We start from the raw sequence: 20,348 nt of genomic DNA, 5'->3' as shown, positions 1-20,348 counted from the left end.
CCAAACCAATCAAGTCATCCAGTCAAAACAAACGCAAGCAGATGTACTAAGCAAAAGCACTGTATTGTAGATCCCCTGCTATTGGCGTGGGTGGCTTTCTTAGGCCACATGCGCGTGGCGAAAAACCACAAGTAATTGAGACGACGCCCATAAAAATGTCTATTTCCACAAACCAACAGGAGGTCAAACCAAACACCTCCCTCACTCACAGTGCAACCAAAAATAACAAGTGTGGAACACACAATGTAACCGCACCATATGGACTATGTGGCTATCCAAACAAACGCTGTCACACTAACATCAACGTATCGGCACAATTTTCAAGGACAACTTTAAAGACTTTTTAAAGGAAAAGTGCAATATGTAGCATTCAATATGCAATGTCAGAAGACCTTGTGTGTGAATGCATGAGCTGAATAAAAGAATAAAGGGGGGAAAAACAGAAATGAGAAGGAGAAGCGCAAGTGTCTGAGCAAAAGAGGCAAAAATCGCACTGAAACTGTAGAGAAACGTGCCGAAATTTAAAGCGGGTGTACCTAGCATGATAGCATTAAGTATTTAGATAAGTCTAGTCTTTAGACAACTGCTACGATGCTAACGATGCTAACATGCTAACGTTAACATGCAACACCGAGCATGGTAGAGCTAATTAGTCTGTGTGTTATTACTTACGAAAATGTCAAAAAAATGCTATGCAAATATTATATATATATATATATATATATATATATATTATTATATTGTATATAATATTATATATTTTTCAGAAAAGCTGCTTTTTGCCCTTTTCTAGTCAGGAACTGATATTTTCCTAAAACTTACCTATGTTCTACTGCTGATTACTAAAGAACACAAAAAGGTAGAAACAAACTTTTTTTTCTGATGGAAGACGAGAGTCTAATCTTTCTTTTGGTAGGTTCCATGTTACATAATATTCTTTGTGCCTTGAAGGATCGGTCAAAATGGTCTGAAATGGCCAGTTGAATTTTGAAAAATGGATGGGATTGAATGAGGTAAATGGTAAGCTGGTATGCTGTGACACAGCAGAAAAGGAAAACAATGTTATGTAAGATCAGAAAGTGGCAAAACAAGCACTTTATCCAAAATGCAGGCTGGTAACAGGCTGGCTATCATTGTTGTAAGAATGAAGAGGCCTGTGAAGCAGTGGTCTGAGGAGAGCAGTGCTAGGCTCAGAGACTGCTTCCAGACAACAGACTGGGAAGCGCTCTGTAGTCCCCATGGCAGTGACATTGACAGCATGACTCACTGCATCACAGACTATATCAACTTCTGTGTGGAGAACACTGTGCCCTCCAAGGTGGTGCGGTGTTTTCCCAACAACAAACCCTGGATGACCTCTGAGATTAAGGCCCTGCTGAACAAGAAGAAGAGGGTCTTCAACTAGGGGGACAAGGAGGAGCTGCGCAGAGTCCAGAGGGAACTCCGGCATAAGATCGGGAAGGGGAAGGACTGCTACAGGAGGAAACTGGAGAAGCGGCTGGAGCAGAATAATGCCAGGGAACTCTGGAGAGGCCTGCAGACCATCACAGGCCATGGTAAAGGAGTGGGGAGAGACCAAGCCAGTGGGGACAAGATCTGGGCAGATGAACTCAATCTGTTTTTCAACAGATTTGAGTCTGCCCCCCCTCCCTCCCCTACCAACTCACCACTCTTCACCCCCACATCCCCATCCCAGCCATCCTCTACCCCCCCTCTCCATAACTGATGATCAGGTGAGAAGTCAACTAAAGAAGATCAAGGCAAGGAAGGCCCCGGGACCGGACGGCATCAGCTCTAGAATCCTCAAGGACTGTGCTGACCAGCTCTGTGGAGTTCTCAGGCACTTGTTCAATCTCAGCCTGAGCCTGGAGAAAGTCCCGGCCCTGTGGAAGACCTCCTGTGTGGTCCCGATACCAAAGACACCATGTCCCAAGGAGCCTAACCACTTCAGGCCTGTTGCCTTGACCTCTCACCTGATGAAGACCATGGAGAGGATTATCCTGCAGCACCTGCGACCCCTGGTGGGCACTCAGCTGGACCCCCCGCAGTTTGCTTACCGGCCTGGGATAGGCGTGGACGACGCAGTGATCTACCTGCTACACCTGGAGGACAGCGGGAGCGCTGTGAGGGTCGTGTTTTTTGACTTCTCCAGTGCCTTTAACACCATCCAGCCGTCACTACTCAGAGTGAAGATGGAGAGTGTGGGAGTAGACCAACAACTGACTGCATGGATTATAGACTACCTCACCAACAGACCACAGTATGTGAGGATCTGTCATTGTGTGTCTGACATGGTACTCTGCAGCACAGGTGCCCCTCAGGGTACGGTGCTCTCCCCTTTCCTCTTCACCCTCTACACCTCGGACTTCACACACAACTCCACACAGTGTCACATCCAGAAGTTCTCCGACGACACAGCCATCGTTGGTTGTGTTTCAGAGGGGAATGATCTGGAATACAGGACGGTCATCAGGGACTTTGTCAGTTGGAGTGAGCTTAACCAGCTGCAACTCAACACCAGCAAGACAAAGGAGATGATCATTAACTTCCAGAGGAAAACATCTCACTTCACACCGGTCAACATCCAGGGAGCGGACATAGAGTTGGTAGACAGCTACAAATTCCTGGGTGTTCACCTTAACAACAAACTGGACTGGTCCGTCAACACCCACGCCCTCTACAAGAAGGGCCAGAGTCACCTCCACCTGCTGAGGAGACTGAGGTCCTTTGGTGTGTGCAGGACTCTTTTACGGACCTTTTATGACTCTGTGGTGGCCTCAGCCATCTTCTATGCTGTGGTCTGCTGGAGAGGGGGCAGCACGGACAGGGACAGGAGCAGGATCAATAGGCTGATCAGGAGAGCGAGCTCTGTCCTGGACGGTCCTCTGGACTCCGTGGAGGAAGTGGGGGAGAGAAGGATGTTGGCTAAGCTGACATCCATCATGGACAACACCTCTCACCCGCTACATGACACTGTGGGTTCCCTTAGCAGCTCCTTCAGCAGCAGACTGTTACACCCACGGTGTAAGAAGGAGAGGTTCCGCAGGTCCTTCATACCGACCGCTGTCAGGCTCTACAACACCTGCACCACCTGAACCATGTTGTATTCACTATGTCACTATGCATTCTTTACTTGTGTATCTTGCTTGCTGCTATAACAAGTGAATTTCCCTGCTGTGGGATTAATAAAGTACTACTACTACTGTAGCTAACAAATACACACAGGACTGTATTAGTGGTAGGAAAAAAAGCAGAGGTTGGAGAACTGACATGGTCCACAGGCCACAGGTTTCACCACCCCTGCTATAAAGAGCGTAAAAGGCACTTACGTGGTCGGCACACAGGGTAGAGGTCCGGTAAGTTGACATAAGAAGCGTAGCCATCATCGAAGAAGATCAAGAACCTGTGAGACAAAGCATGATCAAACCTTCTCTCTCTCACTGCTTTTGTTTGTAAGACCTTGTCCACCCACCTCATTTGGTTCTTGGTGGTGGGCATCTCTGCGACTATCCCGGCGTAGAGCCACACCTGTTGGCTGTCCTTGTACTTGGCCACCACCCGGGCACCCACAAACAGACTCTCCAGGGTGGGGTTGTAGTCGAAAGCCACGTGGTTCCCTGAGAGCAGACTCTTGCCTTTGTCGAACTTGACTTTGTATTTGAAAGTATTGTTCCCTGAACATGGACACATGGACATATCCCCCTGATGACCCCAGTATAAAAAGGTCAATGGAAAGGTAAATGTGTGAGTAGCGCACCGACGGGGTTGACGGCAACCAGGGTGCCTCTGTGCCAGGTCTTCATCCGTTTCTTCCCCAGAATGATCATCCCGACTCGGAGCTCATCTTCCCTCTTTTTGGGGCTGGGCTGGGCCATGGGCTGAGGGGGAACTTGCGATATGATCACTGCTGGTGTTGCAGGATGAATACCTTGAAGGAGGGAATGATCACACATGTTTAGAGGAGAATACGCCCGCCATGGGTCACTCGCCAATGATACGGCTCTTTGATGTGAACTATTCGTGTCCTTGGTTTTGGTCTTAGTTTTCTGCATTTAAATTTATATTTAACTGTGTCATGTTTTGTTGATGTTGTGTTGTTTCACTTTAAATAGTTGGAAAAAAATATTAAACCACCCTGGTTTCTTCAGTTTATTGATCCATTTTTATGCCTGGTACAACTAAAGGTACATTTGTTTGGACAAATATACTGATGATAACTCATAAGAGTTGCATTTAAGAGATGGTATCTAGCAACTTCCATGCTTTTCTTGATCATAACCAAAATCACCTAAGTTCTTACATGAATAGCTATAGCATTGTACTGCCAACAAATGTAACTCTTATGAGCTATTTTTGTTGTCATTGTTATATTTGTCCAAGCAAAGTTACCTTTAGTTGTATCAGGCATGAAAATGAACAGGAAAGTGAAGAAACAAGGGCGGTCTAATCGTTTTTTCCATGACTGGATAATCCTGTCTTAGTTCACTGACGTTCATTTGGTCTAACATTCATACGAGCTCTTGGAAGAAATAAAGGTATGTTTGTTTGGACAAATATAATGATAAGAGTTGAATTTAAGAGGTGATATCTAGCAACTTCCAGGCTTTTCTAAACCAAAATCACTTAAGTTCTTACATGAATAGCTATAGCATTGGACTGCCAAAAAATTGAATTTTTATATTTGTCCAAAGAAAGGTACCTTTAGTTCTATCAGGCATTAAAATAACAAGAAACTGAAGAAACAAGGGTGCTCTAATCATTTTTCAATGACTGGATAAATAATCCACAATCCAATTTTTGTTACATTAAGATGAGTCTTTGTTTTGTATTTTATAATCAAATCATTTTTTAAATTGTATTTATTTAATTTCATTCTTTCATTCCTTTATATACATATATATACTAATATATACAAATTTTTTGAATTCCTGTTTTCGTGGGTTTAATGAGCACACACTCCTGATCAAAATCTTAAGATCAGCTTAAAAGAATTTTAATTTTGCACATTTGGATCTTAATGAGGTTCTAAGTAGAGCTACAATATGCAAAAACAAGAAGGGGGAGTGAGACAAAAAACATTTTGAAAAAGTCATTTATTGAAAACAACAATTAAAGTGAAATAGGCTGTTTATCAGCTGATCAAAAGTTTAAGACCATCGCTCTAAAAATAACCAAAAACTCTCCAAACCAGAACCAAAAATGTTCTCAGTAGGACTCAGTAATGAGCAGCTCCACTGTTCTTGTTCATCACTTCAAAAATGGCTTTGGACATGCTTGATTCGAGTGTTTCCAGGAGGCTAGTGGGAACATTGCTCCAAGTGGTGAAGATGGCTTCACCAAGGGCATCAACTGTCTGGAACTGATGGCCATTTTTATAAACTTCCCTTGCCATCCATCCACAAATGTTCTCTATGGGATTGAAATGAGGGAAGACCGCCCTGTGTCTTGATTGACAGCCAATCGGATCGTCCGGCTCAGCGCAGGTGTGATTTTTGTGTCTACCACTTGACTTTTTTGTTCCATAATGCTCAGGATCTTTCAAAAAATGTAGAATGACTGATTTACTGCTCCCAACCTCAGCAGCCTTGGCACGCTGCGAGAGGCCTTGCTTATGCAGCTCCACAATCCCACCACGTTGAAAAAGAGAAAGCTTCTTAGCTTTAGCATCAGGAGGGCATGACAGTGGGAATGCCTGACAGAAAATGAACATTTTGAGCAGATTTTGGCTTTTATAGCCTGTGGTCTTAAACTTTTAATCAGCTGATAAACAGCCTATTTCAGTTTAATTGTCGTTTTCAATAAATTACTTTTTCAAAATGCTTTTTGTCTCACTCCCCCTTCTTGTTTTTGCATATTGTAGCTCTACTTAGAACAGGGGTGTCAAACTCATTTTCATTGAGGGCCACATCGCAGTTACGGCTGCCCTCAGAGGGCCACTTGTAGCTGTCAGTATATATGAATCTAAATATGAATATAACCTCATGATATTATTATTACACAGTTGCCCATGCATTAGATTATTATATTTTTACTAACAAATTGATGGATAACTTGCTTTGAAATGAGAAGTGAGGTGAGAATGTCATGGTGACAAGCAGACATTCAAGTATTTGTTTTTGAAAAATGCTTGGAATATCTTGCTGCATGATTAGATAATACTGACGTTTAGAAGAACTGCATGCAGTACAATTTTTATGTCAAAATGACAGATCTTTAGATCAGATCAGATATTATTAATTTCATCATTATTAATATATGTATATGTAAATACATATATTTCAGTACTAAACATAAAATGTATTTAGTAGTGATATGTTCCATTTGATGTAGTTACATTTTTGTACAATAGAAATTCATTTTACACAGACTTTGGTATAAAAAAAAAAATCTAAGCAAAAAAAATGTAAGGAAAAAAAGAACGACTCTTTTTAGGGAGCTGAGCCAAATGAACCGACTCACTTAAAACATAGAATATGCAATACTTACAATAGCAGTGTGTGTGTGTGCGTGCGTGCGTGCGTGCGAGCGTGAGCGCACCTGACTGTGCTGGAGATCTGGACATGGAAGCCGCCGGAGAAGGCCTGGTGACTATTTGGACCAGTTTGCTGACCTGCTCTGTGGTTTTCTGGAGTGCCGTAGACGTCTCCTTCATCTAGCACAAACAAATCATCATCATCATCATCATCCAACTGTGAGGACATATCCGTCCATTTGGGATGGGCGACCAACACAAATATTTAAAAAGATCCCATACTATAGTATTCTCTAACAATTTTAAATAGGTCTCAGATGCGACCCAAACAGGTCTGTCACGGTAACACATTTTGCTGGACGATAATTGTCCTCCAAATTATTGTCGACAATCGATACTATTGACAACATTTTTTCATGAATTATATGGCATAATAATGAGAGTACATTGTATCAAAGGCATAAACTTTCATTTCTCAAGAGTATTTAACATTGGAATTGGAACGTCAACAGCTTTTAAATAAATTAAACAAACATAAATAAATAAATGGAAATAAAATGAAAAAACACTCCAGTAAAAACCACACACACGCAGTCATGCAGTGTATTGTTAAAGTAATGTAGGGGGTCATATTGAGCTGGACCACATATCTGAGGTGGCGGAGTCAAATGCAATGTTTCTGATATCGTTCAACACGTCTTCTTTCACTCGGTTATACAGTTCAGGAATTGCGGTGTGAGACACGTACGTGTACAGTACGTTCACCCAGGCACTTCTTACTGTCTGTCGAACATTTCCCAAAATGTTGTCTTTTCAACCGTATTGAAAGGTTGCATTTCTTTTGCAGTGTAGCAAGCGGCACTGTCTGTGAGCGCGCACCATCTTGCACTGCTTTGTTTCTATTTACTTTGTCTCAGTAAGCGTTGGCTGGCCGTGATTCCTAACACATTCCAAACAAACGCCTCCAGCAGCATGACAGTGGAAGAAGCATCACAGGGAAGAGCTGCTGTCTTTTTCTGTATCGGTAATGAAGCATTCATCCGTATCCGTATCGGATATGGGTACAAAATATCAATATACCTACAGCAGTTAGAACATCATTTGCCCATTTTGCATAAAGGAGACCTTAAACACCAATATTGTCGTCATCCTTACCACTGAATCTTTGCCAGGAGTGACAGGAGTCTGTGGGGGCACCACTGACGTGTCCGGAAGAAGAGAAATTTCAAGTTATTATTTGTCTTGACAGATAACGAGGGTCGTGCCACAAAGAAGTTGGGACTTACGACAGCCAACGGCTATGACGTCGTCATCGTCATCGTCGTCGTCGTCTATCTCGATGACCTCGGAGGCCATCACGCGTCCGCCGCCGTCTTCGTCCTCCGAGCTGCTCTCTTTGTACACGAGGCCGTGCTGCAGGTAGGTGGCCCTCACCAGCATCTCACACTCGGTGACTGACCTGACGCAGAGGAGGGAGCCAAGAGGTGAAAATGCCGCGCCCACCTGGGGTCCCGTGTTTGTGCCGCTTACTGCTTGGCATCCCTGAGGAGCTTCTCCGTCATGGCCTCCTCTTCCTCCTTCTTCCTGACCTGCTGCTCCAGCTCGTTCAGCTGGGCCTTTTTCTTCTGCACCATCTCGCTCTTCTCCACCGCCTCCTCGATCCACTTCTTCAGCTCGTCCAGGGAAATGCCCAGCTCGTCCTCCAGGCTGGCATCCCAGCCGTCTACCTCCATTCTGAGCAAAGACAGAAAAATATTCCCTCCAATTAATCACTGGGTGCATCCCCCACTCACGTCACCTCCCCCTCCCCCTCCAAACCGCCCTGACTGCCTGACAGCAACAACATCAGCTGACATGACACATCATGTCATAAAGATCATGATAAAGACCCTCGGCGCATGTGGGCGGGGCTCCAGCACATCACAGACTACGTAGTAGCGTAGCCACGTCCAGCCAAACCACACTTCCAGATGAGCTGAATGAGTTCTATGCCCGCTTTGACACCCAAACTCCTGATGAGCAGAGAGGGTGGCTGGACTTGGGGAGCACACAGGACTCACCTCTCATGGTGACATCAGCTGATGTGCGCAGGGTTCTGAACAAACCCACGAAAAGCAGCAGGCCCAGACAACATCTCAGGACGTGCACTTCGGGTTTGCTCATCACAGCTAGCTGATGTGCTTGCTGACATATTTAACCTGTCGCTTGCACAAGCATCTGTACCGACCTGCTTTAAGTCCACCACCATAGTGCCCGAACCCAAGAAGAGCAACGTGACCTGCTTGAATGACTATCGCCCTATAGCACTCACTCCTATTGTTATGAAGTGCTTTGAAAGAATAGTCATGACCCACATCAAAAAGAGCATCCCGGCAACTGTGGACCCTCTACAGTTTGCATATCGCCAGAACCGGTCCACGGATGATGCAGTCAACACTGCCATCCACACAGCCCTTTCTCACCTACAGGGCCAGGACACATATGTCAGAATGCTATTTATAGACTATAGCTCTGCTTTTAATACAGTCAGCCCCCACAAACTCACAAATAAGCTCCTCACACTTGGCCTGTCCCCCTCCCTCTGTAACTGGGTGTTTAACTTTCTAACAGGCAGGCCCCAGTCAGTCAGAGTCCACAATCGCACATCCAGCTCAAGAATTGTGAGCACTGGAGAATGAACAGAATAAGATTTTCATTGCATGGTATTACTGCTGTTTTACCATGCACATGACAATAAAACTCTCTTGAATCTCTTGAATCTCATGGGAACATCACATGACGACTCTGAGGAAGACGGCAAGTGGGCAGTCGAAACTGTCAGGTACGAAAAAACTAGCTAACCCTGGTCTGTAAAAAGAGCTCGTATGAATGTTAGACCAAATGAACGTCAGTGAACTAAGACAGGATTATCCAGTCATGGAAAAAACGATTAGACCGCCCTTGTTTCTTCACTTTCCTGTTCATTTTCATGCCTGATACAACTAAAGGTAACTTTGCTTGGACAAATATAACAATGACAACAAAAATAGCTCATAAGAGTTACATTTGTTGGCAGTGCAATGCTATAGCTATTCATGTAAGAACTTAGGTGATTTTGGTTATGATCAAGAAAAGCATGGAAGTTGCTAGATACCATCTCTTAAATGCAACTCTTATGAGTTATCATCAGTATATTTGTCCAAACAAATGTACCTTTAGTTGTACCAGGCATAAAAATAGATCAATAAACTGTAGAAACCAGGGTGGTTTAATATTTTTTTCCATGACTGTATTTGTTTGTACAGTATTATCCACACGGAAACCTTTTCAGCTCAAAACGGCCAAGTATTTTATCGTTTCAGTCTCTCAGTCTCCCTGAAACGGTTCCATTCCATTATCCTCCACTTATCCAGATGTGGGTGGTGGGGGCAGCAGTCTCAGTAGGGAAGTCCAGACTTCCCAGTCCCCAGCCACCTCCTCCAGTTCCACCGGGAAGACACCAAGGTGTTCCCAGGCCAGCTGTGAGACATAATCCCTCCAGCGTGTCCTAGGTCTGCCTCAGGAGCTTCTCCCTGCCCGAGCCACCTCAACTGGCTCCACTCTCAGCCCTCCCGGATGACTGAGCTCCTCACCCTATCTCTCAAGGTGAGTCCAGCCACCCTACGGAGGAAATTCATTTCAGCCGCTTGTATCCACCATCTCCTTCTTTCGGTCACGACCCAAAGCTCATGACTATAGGTGAGGGTGGGAACATAGATGGACCGATTAATAGAGAGCTTTTGATATGGTGTACTTCCATTATCATGCCATACATTATCATTACGTTCATGCAAAAATGGTCTCAAAATAATGCTGCCAATGATATCGTTTATCGGCAATAATTTGTTGCTGTGACAGGCTTAGCATCCATCTACACGTGGATCGCAACCCATCTCTCAGGCGGTCTCGGCCCGCTTGTTTGGTCCAGTAGATTGCGCATTGACCCAAACGAACGGTACCAGCAGAGCAAACACCAGACTTGGTTTAACCGGATCAAACACAACAACCGCGAATGCATCATTTGAGTGGATTCATTTTGGGCAAACACAACTGAGTAACAATATCCAATTTCCCAAAAAGTCACCGCCAGGCACCCTCTACAGTTGAGTAAATAACGTTAATCGCTCAGAATGGTGCGTGTCTGTCTTTGTATCTTGTGTTGTCACGTTTATGGTTGATGAATGTTGCTTCTTGTGTTCGGCTTTCTACTCGCAATAACACCAACAGACGCTCAGTGCAAGGTTCGACGAACGAATGCTCCGGTTTCATTCAAAAGCGGGCATGTTAGCATGTTAGCCTAGCATCAACGATGAGAAAGCCTCCTGTGCGGACACACTGGTGCGGCTGCTTCGAAAGCGATCAAGCTGTACTTCTCAAATGTGCCAAGAAGGAATCACCACAGTGCCACTAAAAATATATACTTCTTAAAAACAGCACTTAACACTCACCCTTCATCGGTGTCCATCCTCTGTTTACACTGTTAGCTCGCTAAAAGCTACCTGGTAGCCACCAAAAGGTAGCCAGCCACACATAAGGAGAGCGCATGTTTTGTCTCCAAGGACATTCCGAATGGGCGGTGATGCTTCGGCTGTTTGGATGGCATAACTACAAAGTGCCGCCCCTCGGAGAAGCCTGGGTTTCCTTCAAACGTTCACAGGTTTGAATCTGTTTTGATGAAATGTAGCGCTTTTAGACATTCTAGCACAGGGGTGCGCAAGTCCCACCACAGGCCGCATACTGAAACATGAAAGGATGCGGCAGCCCAAACCAACTCGTGTAAATATGGAAAGACGTTTTTTATATTAAAAAAACAGCCTGCATTTCAGCTTTGTGAAAAGGCCTACTCATAGTATTAGTATGAACCTTTTCTCCTTACATTACACTTTAATTTCTACAAATAGTTCGACTTTCTTCTCATAGCTTTTTTCTTGTGATATGTCTTCATTCTACGGAAGCCCGTTTCGCCACTTAGAAAAAGTCATAATTGTGAGATGAAAAGTCTTAATGAGTTAAAAAGTCATTCTCGTAAAATTACACTTTTATTATTGTAAACTTACGAGAATAAAGTCATTAATCTATGACTTTTTTTTTTTACTACTTTTTAAATTGTAAATTTACGAGAATAAAGTTGTAATTTATGAGGAAAAATTTAATTTATTACATTTAGATTTATTTATTGTCATGAGTGACTTTATTCCCAAAATCTCAGAAAAAAAGTTGTAAATTTATGACTTTTTTTCTCATACATTTACGACTTTATTCTCGTAAATCTACGGCTTTTTTTGTTAATGTACGACTTTATTCTGGAAATCTCAGATAAAAAGTTGTAAATTTACGAGAATTAATTTGTCTTTTTTCTCCTAAATCTATTAATTTTTAAATCTTTTTTTATGCCAGAAATTTACGACTATTCTCGTAAGTTTATTACTTTATTCTAGAAATCTCTGAAAAAAAAGATTATTCTTGTAAAGCTACAGATTTTTTGGACCTTTTTTTAATGACAATTTTAGTAAATTTACAAATTTATTCTTGAAATTTCAGAAGAAAAAAAGTTGTACATTTACAACTTTATTCTTGTAAATTTCTGACCATTTTTTCTCGTGCATTTGCAGAACAAAAGTTCTACATTTATGACTTTACTCTTGCAAATCTGACTTTTTTCTCGCAAATTTACGACTTTATTCTCGAAATCTCTGAAAAAAGTTGTAAAATTTCCCACTTTATTCTTGTAAATTTATGACTTTAACCTCTGATTTTTTTTATGTGACCCTAGTGCTCCGTCGTTTGACTTTATTTTAACATTATAACTTTTACCCAACTTAGTTTTCCTAAAATTGCTGCTTTATTCTTTGTTTTGTTTGTTTCTCTTAATGACTTCAAAAAATGACCATTAATATTTCAACTTTATGCTATTTTTCTCTTAATATTATGACTTTATTCTCCTAATATTTTGTCTTTATAGAGCCAATAATAAAAATCAAAACACTTTGGCCCCCCGTGTTCTAGCAGAATGTATAAAAAAAGCCAAAACCTCACACGCACGCAGGTTGTGGAAAGACAAAGACAGTATTTAGACATTAAAATGAAAAGTTGGAGTCCATTTATGGAAGCGTGGCACCATTCTAGCTGCGTTACAGTAGTAAGGATGTCTTGTTGGGACTTTATGGCCTCTACCAACCAACCACTAATTCTGGTGTCCACTTGCACGACAGCACTGTTGTTTTTTTGCAGGATACTCAACTTACTTACTTACTTACTTACTTACTTACTTTCATTGTTGAACATGCAGAATGGGTCAAAATGTAAAAAAAACTCAATCCTCTTTGGAAACGATTGTTTTCTTTGGGACAAACAGTGTGCTTCTTAATCCTTTAGTTGGCGCCCTTTCACCCCTCGGCTTGCTCCTCCTGGTACGTGTGGACTGAGACGGCGCTGTAAGGGTCCAGAACTATGCAGCAGCAGCGCCCTATGGCCACCAGCAGAACAAGGCAGAGGAGGAGGAGGAAGAAGAGGGCAAAACCAAGATCCACGTCGAAATCCAGCCCAGCGGTGGGGAGCGGCGGCGGGTCCGTGGAAGACCTCCTGTGTGAATATCTCGAGACTCCACTCCTCTTCTCTTCTGACAACAGCTCGGTGGACACACGGTGCCCTATCTGACACCTGTGACCTCCATGAATTTTTCATGGGGGCTTTGGTCACCAAGATCTTTCTGGGACTTTTGAGGACACACGACCTACGCAGAAGATGATGCAACTAGGTCAGTCCCGGGTGAGGGCCGCGTGGCATAGAAGTGACGTGGCCCCAAATGCCAAAAAGGAAACAGAAACCCGACTGCAAGGAAAGCGTCGCGTCCAAAAAGGTGCACCATATGGACGTCCATAACAGGAAGTGAATAAAGCAACCAAAAGTGCCTTTTGGAGAGTAGATTTAGTCCAAAGTGCGAGTCAAACTGATCTTGTACGTCATTGGCAGCAGTTCACACCCCCAGGCTGTGTGGAAGACAAGAGAGGAGTGAGGCGGAAATCGATCCCACGGCAAAGCCGCTCATCTCCTAAGTCTTCTCAAACAAAACTTGATCAGCCACAAAAAGAACACAAGCACACACACACACACACACACACACACACAACTGGTGTAAAGCAGCTGTGTCCAAACGTTTCCACCGAGGGCTGCGTACTGAAAACGCCAAAACAGACGTCAACCCAATACATTTTTCCTACGAGAAATACAGTTGCACCTCGGTTAACATCCACCCCTGTTAGGGTGTCTTTTGGTTAACAACCAAAAGCAAGGGTGAAAGGCCTCAGAATTTGACGGCTTAAAGAGAAGACCATCGCCATTTCGGCGATACGTAAATGTGATGGCGAGGCTCAGTCATCGGCTGCGTGCGTGTTGCTATCAACATTTCAATTTTTTCTCCATACATTACATTTGTTTTTTTGTTTTTGTTTTTTTTAGTTTTAAGGTTTGTATTTTTCAATAAAAAAAAGCTGCAACCTGCAAATGGCCCCCAGACCACGCTTTGGACACCCCTGGTATGAGGGCAAGATAACCATTCCCTGTAGGAAATAACCGGATTCATCCGTTTCAGGGTCAAGCTGTGGTCATCATAATGTCTTCTTCGTTGTCATACTAGTATAAAAAGGAAGTTAAGCCTTGTGAAATAAAACTCAAGTGAACTAAAGCAAGTCAGACAGATTGGTTGCTCTTTCTCCAACAGACTCCTCCAGGTCCGTTCCCACAGTAAACGCCACGGGACTTGATTCATTCCACACACCATCCGGCTGTACTATCTGTCAAAGATCACTCACCACATTATTGCACTGTACTCTCTGCCCTCCCTTGTACAAGTATAACGTGTACATTTACTTGTATTTACCTTATTTTTACACACTATTTGTAAATATGCCAATCTTGGTTCTTATATTCTTTTTATTTTACTTTATTCATATTGCATTTTAATTAAAAGTGTTGGTCTTTTTTTCCTGCAACTGAGCTACTTTAACCAAGCAGTTTCTCTTGTGGGTCAATCAGTCGACGTCAAGTAGAGAAACACTGCCACTCAGTGGTGTTAATCGGTATTGCTGCAATTAATACAGTAAGTACAATAAGTACATTCTAGAAAATACTGACTCAACTACAAATTGTAACACATTTGGGGCTTTTTCATGACAAATGTAATGTCTTTGGACCTTAGACCTGATCCAAAGCAAACTAGAAAAGCAGTCAGACCTCCGCCAAGCACCATAGTTCCCCCATATTGTGATTTACACCAGAAATATTAGTCCTACATTTATTTTATCTACGTATTTAGTCACTGACCATGAAAACATACCATTGAAGGGTTTGAATGACTGCAAGAATGTTAACGATGCCACCATGCTAACGTTAGCATACTTACACCTAGCATAATAGCGCTTAGTGTTTGCTTGAGTTCATACTTAGGAATTTTTTTATAAATGCTAGTATGCTCATGTTAGCATGCCAGCAATGCTAACTTTAGCATGCTAACACCTAGCATAATAATGTCTACCTCTGATTTCAATGTTACGGTATGTTTCGCCTACCTCACAACACCTTTTTGAAATAAAAGGCACATATTTGTACAAGCGGACGTTTATTGCAAAACAACAAACGACATATGATATAGAAATAACATCACATACTTCATCAACCAATGTATAAACCTTATCAAGCATCATTTCAAGGTTTAAAAACCTCCCTGGTTTGGCCTCGCTCTCCTCCTGTCGTTGATGTTGTCCCTCAGATTGGTTTGGAAGAAAGTCCACAGTTGCATTTTGTTGTATTTGACTTTTCCACACCGAGATTGTAGCTTTTGAGTGGGACTGGAGTGCTTCAGAGGGCTGACTTCACTTGGCTCAGCATCTGCTGCAGGAATGACACACATGCATGAACTATGAACTCATAATAATAATAATAATAGCAGCATAGTAAGTCTCATAACGTGGTGGCCATCATGGTTACATCTTCTATTCAGCTGACTTCCTTTGCATGTATGCTGAATACAGTAAACATACGTAAACCATGACAATCCTTGGCTGTCTTTCACAGCAGGCACACTTCACTACGATGTGCTGCGTTACATGAATGATTAGATCAGACAACGCCAACGTCACGGTACGCTCTGGAGTGGGGGTAGACACCTGCCATGCAAGGTGCATTTGTCCGGGCAGCCTTCGCGCTTCTGCGGTGCTCGGGAGAACCGGAGCACAGAGCGGGGGATAGTTTTAGTCAACCAGACCCATGGCACGCTCTCGGCCAGTTCAGTAATGTAGTAATGCAGTAATGAACAGGCTAATGTGCTTGCTCCCTCTAACTCATCATCTAATGCAGTGAAGTTAGGTACCGTGTGAGCCCGGCTAGTAATAACTAGTGAAAACAAACATGGCGATAATTTACATGGAGTAGCAAACGATTGCCTATATAATAAAATGTGAGTGACGTTACCGTGAAATGCGTAATTACTTACATTTTATATGTTTCTTTCGGCCTCTGCGGTTCCGTCGTCTCAGCGGGTGTCGTAGTTCCGCCTTCCTCTTCGTTTCAAGCGTGGTAGCCTACCGCACTGGTTGTCATACCCCTTAGCACTTACCCCTCGGTTTAAAGAGAATTGGGACACCACTTGATTTTCATGAACACACAAAACCTAGGGGTAAGGGAATTGGGATTCAGCCTAATACCAAGCATGATAGTGCTAATTGTTCATATAAGTGTCTACCCATGAAAATGGCTAAAGATGCTACTATGCTAATGTTAGCATGTTAACAATGCTAACACATAGCATGATAGTGGTACGTGTTTATATGTGTCTACACGTGAAAATAACAAAAAAAATTTAGCATTCTAACGTTAGCATGCTAGCAATGCTAACACGGTAATGTTAGCATGCTAACACCTAGCAAGATAGCACAATGTACCGGGTAGGCTGCATATCCAGAGCAAGTGCTCTGACCATTGTTTTTGTGGCGTACAAAAAAGCACAAATGCCGAAAGTGGTCGCAACGTTGAAGAATCCTTTGAAAATTTCCTCGATCCAGAATGCAAAATGTAATCGGTTCTTCCGTATCCCATTTCTGACAATTCCTGAAAATGTCATCCAAATCCATTCAGAACTTTTCAAGTTATCTTGAACACAAACAAACAAGCAAACAAACAAACGGATAAAGCCTGGCGGAGGTAATAAAAACCCGCCTGTTTTGTCAATATATCAATTTAATACAAAAACAACCATTTTGTGTTTAACATTTCATAGACATTTACAGAATATTTATATATTTGTGTTTCTACGAGTGATCAACGTTCACATCATTGGAAAAAGAACCCCCCCCCAGCCCCCCTGCATAGAAAGCAACCAAGAGACAAACAAATCTCCTTCACACAAAAAGAGTTGACATACAATGTAATGTAGTAAGTGTGGTACATACGCAAACAATACCGAAATGATCACATCTGACCTCATTTCAAATGATGCTTTTTTCTTCTTATGAAGCAACAAACACAAAAAAGGCCGGCAAAGATTTGAGTCCAGTTGAAGCAAACAATATTCCAAAGAAAACATATTTTGCCACTTGATGATGGTTTAGATTTTTCCCATTTGCATCCTAAATACCCTGATTAAAGCATCTGCAAATCAACACACCCATCCATCCATCAGAGGTCTGACAAATCACAACATACCTCGGTTCAATCAAAAACCACTATCATGCCTTCCAAAAACAACAACAAGAACAACAACAAGAAGAAGAAGAATTGGGGACGACATTCACGACACAAATAAAGAATGGCTTTAACAACAATGCACCATTGCTGCTGGGTAACGTGTTGCTCTGTGCCAAGCAGTGCTTGGCGATGCAAGAAGTGATGAGCATGTTCAACAGAAACAGCGTGCAGCAGGGGTGTCACCATGTAGGGTCATATATCGCAATCTCTTGCGTTACACTCTACTGCGCTCTGTGCGGATGCTCGCGGCCCCGCCTCCACCCACCGGTTCTGAATGGCTGACAAGAGGGCTCACTCTGTTCACGCTGTTGTTCCAAGGTGCTGAAACCAATGCACAGAGTGAACCCTCGTCCTGCCTGCTTGGAAGCCAGACGAGGAAAACTACAACGGAGTATTAGGGCCGCATTGGGAAAAAAAAATTAAAAAATCTGAGCTTTCGAGAATAAAGTCGTACATTTATGAGAAAAAAACGTCGTACATTTGCCTTTCTCAAAGCTAAAGGTCACATAAGTCCCCCCTTTTTCATAGCTGTCTCAGGCAATGCCTGTTTCGACGGAGTATTAAAATAATCTGCATTTTCGAGAATAAATAGAGAAAATTTACGAGAAAACAAAATCGTAATATTACAAGAAAAAAGTCGTAAATTTACGATAAAAAAAAAAACAGGCACTGCCTGAGACAGCTACGAAAAGGGGGGACTTATGTGACCTTTGGCCTTGCGCATGTGGAGGGGCGGGGTAAGGAAGGCGGAAGTGAGAAGGGCTAGCTAGCCATGCTAATCTGTTTTGCTGCCAGGTTGTAAATAAAAGCTTGCCTGAAGCAAGAGGAAAGTTTCCTTCCTTCCTGAAGAGCTATGCTCTATTTTCCCTCTCACACGTACGACACCATCACTCCTCATATTAACACTTTATTCTCATACATTTAACACTTTATTCTCATACATTTAACGCTTTATTCTCATACATTTAACGCTTTATTCTCATACATTTAACACTTTATTCTCATACATTTAACACTTTATTCATTACATTTAACGCTTTATTCTCCTACATTTAACGCTTTATTCTCCTACATTTAACGCTTTATTCTCATACATTTAACACTTTATTCTCATACATTTAACGCTTGATCCGTAAATGTACGACTTTATTCTCGTCAATTTATTTTTTTTCCCTCTTAAGTTTACAACTTTATTCTCGTAAATTAACAACTTCTTATTCGTAAATGTACAACTTTTTCCTCGTAAATTTACAACTTTATTCTCGTAAATGTACGACTTTATTCTCATAATACTGTACGATGACTTTTTCTGGTAAATTCATGACTTTAAATCACTTAAATTTACGACTTTAATCATGTAAAATTATGTACAATGTACAATTTTGTTCTTGTAAATTTACGACTTTAATCTCATAAATGTACAACTTTTTATTCATAAATGTACAACTTTATTCTCGTAATATTATGAATTTTTTTTGGGTAAATGACTTCATTATCGTAAATTTCCGACTTTAATCTCATAAATGTACGAATTTTTCCTCTTAAATTTACAACTTTATTCTCATAAATTAACAACTTCTTATTCGTAAATGTACAACTTTTTCCACGCAAATTTACAACTTTATTCTCGTAATATTCTGACTTTTTTCCTGGTAAATTTACAACTATTATTGTAAATTTAATACTTTAATCACGTAAATGTACGACTTTATTCTATAACACATTTACAACTTTCTCGTAACTTTACAACTTTATCCTCGTAAATGTACGACTTTATTCCCTTAAATGCACAACTTTATTCTTGTAAAATTTACGACTTTATTCCTGAAATCTCCGATTTTTTTCCAAGGAAAAAAAGTCATAAATTTACATAATTAAATCGTAAATTTACAACTTTATTCTGGCCTAACACTCCATTGTAGAAAGCAGACGCGCAGGCACATGGCAATATACTGAGGCAGGCAAAATGATCCAATTCATTCTCGTTTATTGTGTGATTCATTGATGAATGAATTTATTATCGTCCCAGGCCGAGTGCCGATGAGACTTGTCACATTTTCCTCTCGCGAGATCGTGTGACACCCCTAGTACGCACTGAAGTTTTATTAAGTTATAAGTTATTAAGTTATATCAGCCCAGAAACTAAGAGCTCGGTGGCCATTTTGAGCGTGTGTGTGTATGAAAGAAATGATTCAGAGTGATTAAAAGGGAAGCGCACCAATAAAAATAAAGAATTTGAGGTGAAGCCACCAAGGTACTCATGAATGATGACCTACATGATAAAGAAGCAGTGCTGTCATGCAGAGGCAGATAAAACCATCAGAATGCAAAAAGAACACACCATGTGGACCAACACTGACATTTCCTGAGAGTTTAAAAAAAAATGATGAAATTGATTAGTCTGCATGCTAGAAGTTCAAAATGCCTGAGAAAAAACCAGGAATACAAGAATAAAAGGCCATTGTGTGTGTGAATATTCCCACTTCCTGTGTGTATGTTTAACCAAGTGTTGGACTGTGCTTCTGTCGAGAACAATGGCTGGAATAAAGTTAGTTTTCTTGTAATTAGCAGCCTCATCTCTTGCTTTACCTGCAGTCAAGGTAGCGGAAAATGGCTCCGTGCTGAGCAGTGCAAGGAAGGAAGCAAAGCACAGTAAAAGAAAAGAGAAGAAAAGAAAAGAGCGCCAGCAGCAGGAGAGGCGGACCAGTAAAATCCAACAAATAAAAAGTGAGGTGAGCGTTATAAAGGAGGGAAGACCTGCAGTCACTCGTTGAAGGGTAATGAAGGGTACATGGGAATCTCAAAGTCTTCGCTGTTGAAGCTGTTGGGCTGGTCCAGCATTGACAACACATCCTGAAAGCACACACACACACACACACAGTTAACATTACACAATGACAACAGCGCCTCTGCTGGTGGCAGCCACATACTGCTCTCCAAGACACGGTCACTGTTGCGACCTGACCCCGAGGTTGTGTGCGTGTATATATCAGCCGGTACCGATACCAATCCTACACGGGTGGTCCTCTGTTTACAACGTTCCGTAGTGACCAACGCGCTCCCATAAATTCATAAAAATAAGTACATTTTAGTCGGTAAACACAAGATGCGCTGGAGA

General features: G+C 42.0%; 2 protein-coding genes across 6 annotated transcripts in view; both read right to left on the bottom strand.

Annotated features, from left to right (window-relative positions):
- The window catches only part of LOC129185511 (histone-lysine N-methyltransferase SETDB1-B-like), a 33,059-nt gene extending 21,860 nt beyond the window's left edge, over positions 1–11,199 (bottom strand). The window contains exons 1-8 of the mRNA XM_054782692.1: positions 10,939–11,199; positions 8,003–8,206; positions 7,759–7,931; positions 7,628–7,671; positions 6,538–6,652; positions 3,758–3,928; positions 3,473–3,674; positions 3,330–3,403 (exon numbers count right to left, since the gene is read on the bottom strand). Coding sequence (XP_054638667.1) covers positions 3,330–3,403; positions 3,473–3,674; positions 3,758–3,928; positions 6,538–6,652; positions 7,628–7,671; positions 7,759–7,931; positions 8,003–8,206; positions 10,939–10,955 — 1,000 coding nt within the window. The 5' untranslated portion in view covers positions 10,956–11,199. The remainder of the gene's footprint in view (positions 1–3,329; positions 3,404–3,472; positions 3,675–3,757; positions 3,929–6,537; positions 6,653–7,627; positions 7,672–7,758; positions 7,932–8,002; positions 8,207–10,938) is intronic.
- Positions 11,200–18,317: 7,118 nt separating this feature from the next.
- The window catches only part of LOC129184918 (aryl hydrocarbon receptor nuclear translocator-like), a 34,497-nt gene continuing 32,466 nt past the window's right edge, over positions 18,318–20,348 (bottom strand). For all 5 annotated transcript variants that reach the window (XM_054781426.1, XM_054781430.1, XM_054781431.1 and 2 more), the window contains one exon: positions 18,318–20,083. In XM_054781426.1, coding sequence (XP_054637401.1) covers positions 19,994–20,083 — 90 coding nt within the window. In that variant the 3' untranslated portion in view covers positions 18,318–19,993. The remainder of the gene's footprint in view (positions 20,084–20,348) is intronic.

The sequence above is a fragment of the Dunckerocampus dactyliophorus genome, chromosome 7, assembly GCF_027744805.1.
Source record: "Dunckerocampus dactyliophorus isolate RoL2022-P2 chromosome 7, RoL_Ddac_1.1, whole genome shotgun sequence".
NCBI classification, from domain to species: Eukaryota; Metazoa; Chordata; class Actinopteri; order Syngnathiformes; family Syngnathidae; genus Dunckerocampus; species Dunckerocampus dactyliophorus.
The sequence above is the reverse complement of the archived record's forward strand: the minus strand, read 5'-3'. Positions and strand labels throughout refer to the sequence as shown.